The 12,555-nt window shown below is 40.1% G+C and overlaps 1 protein-coding gene across 1 annotated transcript in view; it reads right to left on the bottom strand.

Moving 5' to 3' along the window:
- TM9SF2 (transmembrane 9 superfamily member 2) overlaps positions 1–12,555 on the bottom strand; it is a 66,551-nt gene that overhangs the window by 26,965 nt on the left and 27,031 nt on the right. Inside the window, exons 5-9 of the mRNA XM_059685030.1 lie at positions 6,939–7,068; positions 5,665–5,789; positions 4,631–4,742; positions 3,486–3,565; positions 2,624–2,732 (exon numbers count right to left, since the gene is read on the bottom strand). Coding sequence (XP_059541013.1) covers positions 2,624–2,732; positions 3,486–3,565; positions 4,631–4,742; positions 5,665–5,789; positions 6,939–7,068 — 556 coding nt within the window. The remainder of the gene's footprint in view (positions 1–2,623; positions 2,733–3,485; positions 3,566–4,630; positions 4,743–5,664; positions 5,790–6,938; positions 7,069–12,555) is intronic.

Raw genomic sequence — 12,555 nt, 5'->3', positions numbered from 1 at the left:
AAAATATACTTTTGTTAATCTCCAATTTTAGACTCATTATTACTAGATACAGAAAATGTTTTCTTGGAATTTTTTGGTTTACCAATCCTTCTATATCTCTTTAGCATTGGTTTTTATTAATTTACTAGAGGCCCGATGCATGAAATTCGTGCAAGAGTAGGCCTTTCTTGCCCCAGCTGCCGGCACCGGCTTCCCTCTGGCACCCTGGACCCAGGCTTCCCTCGCAGCCCTGACTTTGTCAGGAAGGTCCTCTGGAAGGACGTCTGGTCTAATTAGCATATTACCCTTTTATTATTATAGATGATGTGTTTTCTGCTAAAGTAATTTTATAGAAATTCCTGCAGTAAAGGTCCTTATGGTCAACTGTATTTCATCTTTATTTCTGAAAGACAGCTTCTCTGGATACTTGATGCTATGTAAATAATTTCTCTCACCAATTTAAAGATATTCTGTCTCTGAGCTCCTACTGCTAGTTTGTTTATTCTTTTCCTCTGCCTGATTTTTGTCACAGTTGATGTAGGTATGGATTTATTTGTATTTAGTCTGTTTGGGACATATTGTTTCCTTTATCTATGGATACTAATCTTTCACCTGTTCTGTAAAACTCCTACCTATTATTTTCCAATATATTTTGTACTCTGTATCTAATAGTTCTGGTATCTGAAATCTTGGGGGGGTGTCTAAATCTGTTGTTTATTGTAAGTTTTTGTGAATTTCTACTAATAGATTATATTTTGTTGATCTTAAATTGTGAGAATCCTATAGCTAAATTTGGAAAACTTTCCTTCAAAGAATTTCTACTTGAATCTGCCAAGAATCAAAAAGCACTTACAAAGCTAGCATCATTTTGCCCTCCCTATTCCCCTTCAAGAAGCCAGGCTTGACGTAGGAGAAGACTGAGGTTCAGCTCCCTCACTAATGACCTAAGATTTAGTTTCCCAATTGATTAAAGACTTTATATAAGCATTGCTTTAAAGGAGAGCTTTGACCTCCCATGCTTCCTGCTCTGGCCTCAGTTCACTTTTCTGGAGGGGGGGTAGCGCACTGGGGGTAGTCCTTGGATACGTTTCTTACCTACCTCGAGCTCAGCAATGTGCCAACAAATCTGGTACATAAAGGATTAACTACTTGATTCATTTATTCAACAAATACTTATTCAGCACCAATATGCTCAGAACTGTTCAAAACACCAGTGATACTACAGTGAGTGTAACAGAAAAATCCCTGTTTTCATGAGTGTGTGTTCTCATTGGGAAGGCAGACAATAAAATAAGTAAATAAAATATATAGTACATTAGATGGTGTAAGTGCTATAGAAAAAAAATTAGGAAGTATGGATATTTATGTGGGGTGGAGAACATGGGAAGATGTTTCAGTAAAGACTTGAAGGAAGTAGGGGAGCCAGACATGTAAATATTTGAGGGATAAACAATCGAGGTAGAGAAAAGTAATGATCCTTCTGGATCATTGTAAAGACTTTGGCTTTCACTCTAAGTAAAATGGAAAGCCAGTAGAAGGTTGTGATCAGGAGTGAAATGATCAGATTTATGTTTGAACAGATTTGCTCTGACTGCTACAGCAGGAAACTGGAGGTAGGAAAATAATGGAAGAATGGAAGGAGGGTTGCCCTGACACTGTATCCCATGGCACACCTCTAATTAAATTAAGAAAATGCCACTAACTCAGTGATTATTTGGAAATGCCAATTATGAACAGAGTATCTTGAAATTATTTTAATAAAATCTGTAATAAAACAATAAAAAATCATGAAAAAGGATTATAGAATAGAGGTGCTAAAAAGCTTACAAACATTAACGTGTTCTTTTCTAATCAGAAGAGGACAGAAAGGTTAAGGGGGAAGGCTAAGAGGCGGGGGGATGAGAAAACAATAAAAATCTGAGTTTTTTGTATTTATGACAAGTCACTGTGGTTCTTATGGAAATTTTGTTAAACAGCTGTTATAAATGAAAAGCTATAAAATGTATAACGTTATGCAACTTAAAATGTTTGAGAATAAATGAGGTCGGGACAGTAAGTTACTTTGAATATACCTAAACGTAGAAATGATAAAGATTCAATTAAAATAAAATTTTGAAAGTTAAATATACACACAAATAAAAATTTCTTGGGAGTTATTCCATTCAACTTTGCTGTTTCATACACTGAGTGTATGCTGGGAATGGAGAATCTGACAGAGCTGACAGCACATAAGTGAAAAAGAGGACAGAACCAGCTATGCACCTACATCCATTCTGCACCAAAATACTGACACAGATGAGGCTCTGAACAGTTCAATTCTCTATGCTGTAGTGACTGACTTTCTAGAGAATGCCAAATTCTTAACGATCATTTTCTTATTTGAAAATCTGAATGCAGGATAACTTTTGAGAAGAATGTTTTAAAAGCACATTCTGTCTAAAGTTATTATTTAGAACCTTTCCATATTGGGGGAACCATTTTGCAAAATATGTAATTGTTGAACCACTATTCTGTACACCTGAAACTAGTACAAAATAATACTGAATATAAACTGTAACTGAAAAATTTAAAAAAATCAAACCTTTCCAAAGAAAATATAAAGACATTTTTTGGAACAGAAGAACGGTTCAAATGTTTCACTCACCGTAGAATCCATCTGATTATATCTGGCAATATCTTTATGCAGTGTCCGTAGCATAATCATAGCGACCATTCCAGACAAGAAGAGGACAATGACCAGGGAATTCATAATGCTGTAGAAATACACGTCAGGATTAATCTGTATCTTAATCTCTGCAACAGTAAAACTCCTTTTTAAGTTGTTTACTAAATAATATTAAGACAGTATTTTTTAAAATAAAAATTTTACCTAAAATTCAACAAATTTAATGAACTGTGTTCTGCTATGTGACTTTCCAGTATATACATAACTTTGTACACTTATAATATAGTTTTGTGGTCTGCTAAGAACTAGAATTTTTTTTTCATGGTCAGCATTATTAAATAACTAGAGTGCCCAAATCAGTGCAACACAAGCTGTAAGAATCAACAAAGGACTGATCTGTTCCTCAAGGAATTTAGTGAAGAACAAATTTACTCAGTAAATTAATGAGTGTCAAAGGATAGTTGGCACCATGAATAGTTTTCTAGATAAAAGTTTTGAGTCACTCTTTTAAGAGAGAATAAATAGTCATAACAATAGCAGTAGCTTGTTTATTGAGCACTCTTCCTTTCTAGGTAAGGTGCTCAAATGCTGTTTTGTTATTTCCTTTACTCCTTAGAACAGTCCCATGAGGCAGATATTTCTAGATAAAGAAATGGACTCTGAAAAATGGAATAGCCTGGTCTGACTCATAACCAGTAACTTAAATCCAGAATTGAATCCATCTCTGATTTAAAAGGTCAGCACTTTTGAATAACTGAGGAGAATTAGAGTGAATCAGATGTTTAAAGGGACAAAGAGTAGAATAATTACAGAGCAGAAAGCAGATTAATTATAGTCTTACCTAAACCACTGAATGTGGGTATGAGGCATAGATTCCAGAATATAGTCCCATCTAGATGCCCACCTGATCTTTGGATCTTCCTACAGGGATTAAAAACAAAACAAAACTCTTTAAATAATCATTTGCTGACAAAATATATTAAGAATCCAAAAATTTCCATTCTCAGCTTGACCTTCCATTCAAACAACAAATGCAATTTCTTGTTATCATAATTTGGGTTAGTCATGAGATTCAGGGAGTTTCAATTTACTCAAGTCTCTGAAAAATCAGAATGAGATTAAATAGTAAATAAAAAATAATAGGAGTTCCTACAGGTACCTACTTACTTGTACTTTTTCAAAATCTTGCTTTAAATTTTAAATAGTAAGGGTGTATTTTAGATGTTAAAATTTAGGGCTATATTTATTTTTTTCAGAAAATTGAGTGGAATAACTTATTTGCTTTGACACCATCTATCTATGCCTATAAGACACTTAACTAGACCAAAGTCATAACCTAGGCACACTGAACATCTGGCAGGTGTCACCCACACAGAGCTCTTAATACCTAGAAAGAAATATATATTGTTTATTGTACTAGGCTTACAAAATTACACACTGTATGGGGATAGTAAATGTCACAACTACACTGGATTGCCAAAATAGTTTATTAAAAATAGAGGTGGAATATTGCCTAAGATCCTCATAAAATAAACTTTTACTTTCCTCCTAAAAAACTTCTCCATTAATTAAAACACTCCCCCTTGAATTCCCTAAGAACCTATATAAATCATCTACCATCAGGAAATGTTTTATTTAAGTTCATACTCAAACCCAGATTTAAAAATGGTATTTTTCCCAAATACTTGTGGCATATATCTTTGACAATTTCACAACTTCTATGCCTATTTTCTACCATTTGTCATATGTATCTCTTATGGCTTAATTAATCGGACTCAATTCTCCAAGTTGCTATGCTTCTCATTTAAATGAAGACTTAGTTTTGAGTGTGATTATACTGCCTGGTGCACTGATAAACTATTCCAAAAATCAGTTCATTGAAAGCTTATCTATCTGACAAGCTTAATCATTAATATTTTAATTAGTTTAAGTAGTATGAATTTAAAATCAATTTCTGAGTTACATTAAAAATAACAACAAACTCACCTCGAAGCTAACAGAGTAAGTATAGGCAATTTTGATCTCCCCAGAGGCCTTGTTACTTATATCCATGGGGGTTCCAGAGCAGTCTGGTTTATCTATATGGGTATGTTTGTAACTGTGGGAAGAAACATTTTGGAAAGATGCTAATGAAGTACAGTTTCAAAAAATGAGGTAAAGGTTAGAGATTTTGTAAATATTTCACAATGCTGAAAATCAAACATGAAATTATTCATGTCACATTTAATAGTATAAAACATTTACTTCACTCAAATAATGGGCTTAGTTATAAGAATGGATACAAATTATTACTCAAAATTAGAAACAAACTTCTGAAAACACTAGACTTGAAAAGCATTAAATAATCTTAAACACACACACACACACACACACACACACACACACACACACACACTGAGGGAGTTTAAATTAACTGCCATCTTATTATGGGGTGCATTTCTTTACCAGCAGTGAAAATGGCTAATTCAATTGGTGGTGGTGTGGATGTTCATGGAAAAAATGGAATGCTCAAATCAAAAAGACTTCACAAGTAACTAATAGGTACTTTAACACTAAAAGCTTGACAAGCTAAAGAGATGCCCTTTTAATGACCTGTCATATACTGGCATCTAACACTGCATAGAGACTTTCAAAATGACAGCACTAATCAGCTCATCTAGGCCTCTGATGAGAGGTCAAGCTGCAAATATCTGAAGCAATGCTTTTCCATTGTAAAGGGAACTCTGTCCCAAACACCTCACATTCTCCATTCCAACCTGACATGAAAAAGCTGTCAAAACTTCCTGACTGAAAAACAAAACAAAAAGGCACCTTGGCTTGACCACTTGACCACTGACAGAAAAAAAAAACCCGGAACTCAGCAACAAATCATGCCAACGGGAGTTTTAGTAAAATCAATCCTGAAATGCCAGATTATGTGCTAGAATACTGACTAAGGAAAAAGTTAATTAGGCCTGAAATATTTATTCTTTGGGTCTAAATTTCATTTATATTTTTACTTTTTATATTTGTATAGTTACCTTTTTGGTTCAAGTTTAGCAGCCACTAATCTTGCTCCCATGGACCCAGTTTCAACAACGTGGTAGTGTATTTTTATGTCAACGTGGTTGAAGATGTAAAATGTATCTCTTTCATGATAGTCTGACTGTGGAACAGAACTTAAAGTTAAAGGTAGAAACTGGCTATACAAGAGTTAAAACATAAAAAACTTCAAAATTAGTCACAACAACTAGGAAAATTTAAGCTTAGACAGGATTTTAATCCTTCCCCATAAAAATATTTCAGTTTTAAACTTAAACTCTTTATAAGCCAAACTAATTGGCAGAGGTACAAATTACATTTCTTTAATGTTTTAATTCTTACATAAAACTTATTAAGTGCTTGTTATAAAGAATACATCTATATTTTCTAGGTTTTCACCACAATATAACTTACAAAATAAATTTTAAAATATTACATTTTAAGTGTGCTAAAACTTAAACATTTTAATACTTTTCCTCCATGGAAGTGTATAACTTCAGTCTAAACTAATAACCTAAATCAGGGTGACCTGATTACACAAAATTTAATATACATCCCCAATAATTTTAATTACTTTGTAAATTAATGTCTTCACTCTATTATGACCTCAAAGTATGAACTCAAAGACATGCCTTTTAAAAAAAGGTGTAAAACCAAACTTTTACAACACATGGACTTAATTTGCAATACAAATTTCATGGATTTACACTGAGGTCTTTTTGGCACTACATTCTCTATAGATTTTTATACATAAGATTTATGAAACTAACTTTTAACAGAATCAGAATGGACAAAGTCCTAGCCCTTAGCATGTAACACTCAGTAAATGTTGAACTAAATCCGAATTATTTTTGTTCTAGGGCTAAATCTGTACACTGTTAATCTGACTTAGGTTTAATATCTAAGTAGTTGTAATTCAGAAGATCTGAGCTGCATTCATTCGATGAGTATAACAATTATGTCTGGGTAAAGAATGAATCTTTCTACCAAAAGCCATATTTTAATAAGAACTATAGAGCCCAGCTGGTGTGGCTCAGTTGGTTGAGCTTTGTCCCATGCACCAGGAGGTCGCTGGTTTGATTTGTGGTCAGGGCATATGCCTGGGTTTTGGACTCGATCCCCAGTAAGGGGTGTGCAGGAGGCAGTGCATCAATGTTTCTCTCTCACTGATGTGTGTGTGTGTGTGTGTGTGTGTCTCTCTCTCTCCCTTACTTTCTCTGAAATTAATAAAAACATATTTTAAAAAGAAGCATAGTGTTTATCACAAACTTACACTAATAACACAGGCATCTTTAGCACGGCCTTTATCTGTTATGTAACAGCCAATAGGAAATCCAGGATTACAGAACTTCTGACCATCTTCAACATCATAACACCATGTTACAGGCATATTATCCACAATCCTACACACAGAAATAAAAGTCAAGTTAGTAATAACTAAAAATAACTAAGAATTACTGCCCAAATATGTCATCACTTCATAAAAGTTAATGAAATGTGGCATTTCATAAGTAACAGCATTATGCCAGTATTTGATATACTATAGTGAAGAAAAAAAAACTTTATAGCTGAAACTATAAATGTACGTAGGAAAGGAAGTTTAATTGATTAATTTATTGCAATTGCTAATTTAACAATATCCTTATTTAGACACCTAAGTATAATGGTCTTTTAGCAGAACACTTAAAAGCTTACTAAATAGAAGCAAAGCAATATATCTAGTTCCTCAGGAAAAATTTATGGAACAGAATAGAAGCAAATATCTTTTATTACTCAGGCAATTCAATAAAAAGGAAAAGAATATAATTGCAAGATATGGGAAAATATTTAACTTAAGGGCCAGGTGGAAAAGGAATAAATATAGTATTTCTAAAACTGTGTAAATCCAACTTATGTCTAGAAGAAATGCTGCGATAAAGCTACAGAAATAGATCTTTCAAGTTCTATAGTGAAACAGAACTTTTTAAACAAAAAAGGATAAAAATAAAGAATAAAGTTCTGTAGCACTGTGTAACTAACTACATTAATGTCCGAGTATGTGGTCCCCTATGCCCAAAGCACACTGCAGGATACAAATAAAAAAATTACTGAAAATATACTAGCTGCATTACAGTCATAAAACAACACACCAGGGCATGTTTTATTTGTTAATTAATGTTTGCCTTAGGAAGTAAAATTATGATTTTATATTTCCCCCAAGGTGAACATTAATGATCTAATAAAACATGTCTGGCCACATTTAAATGCTATTTAATAGTACCCAATGTACCAAGTTTTAGAATCACCTATACTATTAAGTTACTTATTATTATAACCAGCAGGCTAGTGGTTTCTATGAAAAAAACGAAACAAAAAAAAAAACACACTATAAAATATTAGAAGCATAAAAGCAATGCTTATAACATAAATAATTCAGATTTTTCTGAAGGCCTAAATAACCAGTTAATTGCCTTAATTTTTTAGAGGATGAAGTTCAATGAATGAACATATACCACCAACATATTAAATACTAGAAGCGCAGCGCATGAATTCGTGCACGGGTGGGGTCCCTTGGCCTGGCCGGTGATTGGGGCCAATCGGGGAGGCAGAAGGATGGCCAGGGGGAGGGGCTGTGGGAGGTTGGCTGGCCAGGGGGAGGGGCTGCGGGAGGTTGACTGGGGGAGCACACTGACCACCGGGGGCAGCTCCTGTGTTAAGCATCTGCTCCCTGGTGATCAGTGCACATCGTAGTGACCGGGAGACAGGTCATCCGGTCGCTTAGGCTTTTATTTATATACTCGAGGCCCGGTGCACAAAAATTTGTGCACTTGAGGGGGAGGGGGGGGTCCCTCAGCCCGGCCTGTGCCCTCTCGGGAAATAACGACCTGCTGGCTTAGGCCTGCTCCCGGGTGGCAGAGGGCAGGCCCAATCCCTAGGTGCAGCACCTGGTCGGGCTCAGAGCAGGGCCGATTGGGGAGTTGGGGCGCCTTCCCCTGTCATGCACAGAGCAGGGTGGGTTGGGAGGTTGTGATGCCACCCTCAGTCACGCTCAGGGTAGGGTTGATTGGGGGGTTGGGGCGCTGCCCCCTGTCACGCACAGAGCAGGGCCCATCAGGGGGGTTGGGGCTCCGCCACTGTCACACTCAGGGCACGGCCGATGGGGAGGTTATGGCTCTACCCCGTTACACACAGAGCAGGGCCCGTGGGGGGGAGGGGGCGGGTTGGGGCGCCGCACCCTGTCACACACACAGCAGAGCCAATCAGGGGGTTGGGAGCTCCCCCCTATCAGGTACAGAGCAGGGCTGACCAGGGGGTTGGGGCACCTTCCCCTGTCACGAACAGAGCAGGGAGGATAGGGAGGTTGTCGCCCCGCCCCCTGTAACACACAGAGCCGCAGGGCGATCAGGGGGTTGGGGGTGCCTTCCCCTGTCACGAACAAAGCAGGGCCGATAGGGAGGTTGTGGCCCCGCCCTCTGTCACACACAGAACCGCAGGGCGATCAGGGGGTTTGGGCGCTGCCCCCTGTGCCAGGAGGCCTCGTGGCTCTGCTGATCCCGGTGCTGGGAGGCATATTACCCTTTTACAATATAGGATAGAGGCCTGGTGCATGGGTGGGGGCCGGCGGGTTTGCCCTGAAGGGTGTTCTGGATCAGGGTGGGGGTCCCCACTGGGGTGCCTGGCCAGCCTGGGTGAGGGGATGATGGCTGTTTGCAGCTGGTCACACACCCTTCAGGGTGGGGGTCCCCACTGGGGTGCCTGGCCAGTCTGGGTGAGGGGCTGAGGGCTGTTTTCAAGCTGGCAGGTGACTGAAGCTCCTAACTGCTCCTTTTTTTCTTTTCTTTTTTTTTATTCTGGGCCAGCTTTAGCTCTGACTGCAGCTCTGAGGCCTCTGCTGCTGAAAGCAGGTATCTGGTTTGTTTGTGTCCTATAATCGAAACACTGTATCAACTCCAGCTCTGAGATCCCGGCTCGCAGAAAGCAGGTTTCTGGGGTTTTGTTTAGCTTCTATATTTGTAACTATGTTTCAAACTGCAAGCTCAGAGGCCGGCAAGGCAGGCGGGGAACGTTGGTTTCCTCTGTCACTGAAGCAAACAAGCCTCATGTTAGTTTCAAGCTGCCTGGCTGCCGGCCGCCATCTTGGCAGGCAGTTAATTTGCATATCTCGCTGATTAGCCAATGGGAAGGGTAGCGGACATACGCTAATTACCATGTTTCTCTTTAATTAGATAGGATATATATTATCTTTAAGCTATCATATCAGAGAAAGTACTACATAAAAATTATAGTGCTAGTTACATAAAAAGAAATTAAGTGGCTTTTTAGGTTTTTAAAAAAGCAAACACCCTATATTAATCATTTATCTAATGACCTGACACAATAAACCTTTCCCTGGTAATAGGAAGCATTAAAAAAATGCAAAAAACACAACTAACCCTTGGAAATAAATGTAAAAAACTTAAAGAGTATCATTTTCAATTACTGCCTTCCTTGCTAAGTTAGGGAGTAGTAGTTATTTGAATTTATGAAACAAAAAAATATTAATATCATATTTTCAATCTCATAGTGAAAAAGAGAATAAGGAGAGGACTCAAAAGGATAAAGGTTGAATAATTGGTCCAATTATTTTACCATTAAGGACTCCTTACCATTATTTCCCTCTATCCTCCATGGATTCCATTTGAAATACTTCTATAAATCAAACTTCATTTATCAATAACTCATTTTTCTAAATAATTAAATTCTCAGAATTTCTGAGAATGAAATAACCCATGTTGCTAAAATACATTCAGAAAACTGCAACCAAAAGCAAAGAAAGTTAGCATCTAATTTATTCTATGTGGTTCTAACATGAATAAATTTACATTACTCATTAGGTTTTTAAAGTGTAAAAATAGCACATCATTCTCCTTTGCTAGCTGGGTGGATTCCAGGATTGAAATTCACTAGACTAAAAATCTTCAAAGACTCTTTTCTGTCAAAGAAGCTACAATGCAGTGGTTCTATGATACTAAGAAAACTTAAGGACTCTGAAAGCTAGTTAAAGAATTATACTTTTATAAATAAACTAGAGGCCTGGTGCACAAAAATTTGTGCACTCGGGGGGAGAGGGGGTCCCTCAGCCTGGCCTGTGCTCTCTTGCAGTCTGGGACCCCTCGGGAGATAACGACCTGCTGGCTTAGGCCTGCTCCCGGGTGGCAGAGGGAAGGCCCAATCCCTAGGTGCAGCCCCTGGTCGGGCTCAGAGCAGGGCCGATTGGGGAGTTGGGGCGCCGCCCCCTGTCATGCACAGAGCAGGGCAGATTGGGAGGTTGCAATGCCACCCTCAGTCACGCTCAGGGTATGGCCGATTGGGGGGTTGGGGCACCGCCCCCTGTCACATTCAAGGCAGGATCTATAGGGAAGTTGTGGCGCCACCCCCTGTCACACACAGAGCAGGGCGGATCAGGGGGTTGGGGCGCTGCCCCCTGTCATGCACAGAGCAGGGCCCATCAGAGGGGTTGGGGCTCCGTACCCTGTCATACACAGAGCAGGGTCGATCAGGGGGTTGAGGAGCTCCCCCCTGTCACCCACAGAGTAGGGCCAATAGGGGAGTTGGGGCACCGCCCCCTGTCACACACAGAGCAGGGCGGATCAGAGGGTTGGGGTGCTGCCCCCTGTCATGCACAGAGCAGGGCCCATCAGGGGGGTTGGGGCTCCGTACCCTGTCACACACAGAGCAGGGCTGATCAGGGGGTTGAGGAGCTCCCCACTGTCACTCACAGAGCAGGGCCCATCAGGGGGGTTGGGGCACCGCCCCCCGTCACACACAGAGCAGGCCGGATCAGGGGGTTGGGGCGCCGCCCTCTATCAGCCACAGAGCAGGGCCGATCAAGGGGGTTGGGGCACCGCCACTATCACACTCAGGGCAGGGCCGATGGGGAGGTTATGGCTCTATCCCGTCACACACAGAGCAGGGCCCATGGGGGGGGGGGGGTTGGGGCGCCGCCCTCTATCACCCACAGAGCAGGGCCGATCAGGGGGTTGGAGCGCTGCCCCCTGTCACACACAGAGCCACAGGGCGATCAGAGGGTTTGGGTGCTGCCCCCTGTCACGCTGATCCCGGTGCCGGGAGGCATATTACCCTTTTACTATATAGAATAGAGGCCTGGTGCACGGTTGGGGGCTGGCTGGTTTGCCCTGAAGGGTGTCCTGGATCAGGGTGGGGGTCCCCACTGGGGTGCTTGGCCAGTCTGGCTGAGGGGCTGAGGGCCATTTTCAGGCTGACGGGTGACTGAAGCTCCCAACCGCTCCTTTTTTTTTTCTTTTTTCTTTTTTTCAATTCTGGGCCAGCTTTAGCTCTGAGGCCTCGGCTGCTGAAAACAGGTTTCCGGTCTTTGTTTACTGTCTGTATTTGATACAATGTTGCGGTCCGGCTGGCTGAAGCCCCGCTGAGTAAAGCAGGTTTCTGGGTTTTTTTTAGCTTCTACATTTGCAACATAGTTGCTTAGAGTTGCAGCTGAGAGGCCGGCAAGTCAGGCAGAGAACAAGTCAGGCAGGGAACGTTGGAGTCCTCCGTCACTGAAGCAAGCAAGCCTCATGTTAGTTTCAAGCTGCCTGGCTGCCGGCCGCCATCTTGGCTGACAGTTAATTTGCATATCTCGCTGATTAGCCAATGGGAAGGGTAGCGGTCGTACACCAATTACCATGTTTCTCTTTTATTAGTGTAGATGTCACAAAGTGTTGGAAACTTAGGCAAGAAGTATAATTACAAACCAAGTAGAATATAGCTGAAAGGAGTTCAAGTGTCTTGTGCTAGTATCAAAACACTATTTCTGTCTCTCCTCCTCCCTTCCACTCTGTCTAAAAATCAATGGAAAAAAATATCCTCAGGTGAGGATTAACAAAAACAAACAAACAAACAAGACAATATGG

Source organism: Myotis daubentonii, chromosome 2 (genome assembly GCF_963259705.1).
Source record: "Myotis daubentonii chromosome 2, mMyoDau2.1, whole genome shotgun sequence".
Taxonomy (NCBI): domain Eukaryota; kingdom Metazoa; phylum Chordata; class Mammalia; order Chiroptera; family Vespertilionidae; genus Myotis; species Myotis daubentonii.
The sequence above is the reverse complement of the archived record's forward strand: the minus strand, read 5'-3'. Positions and strand labels throughout refer to the sequence as shown.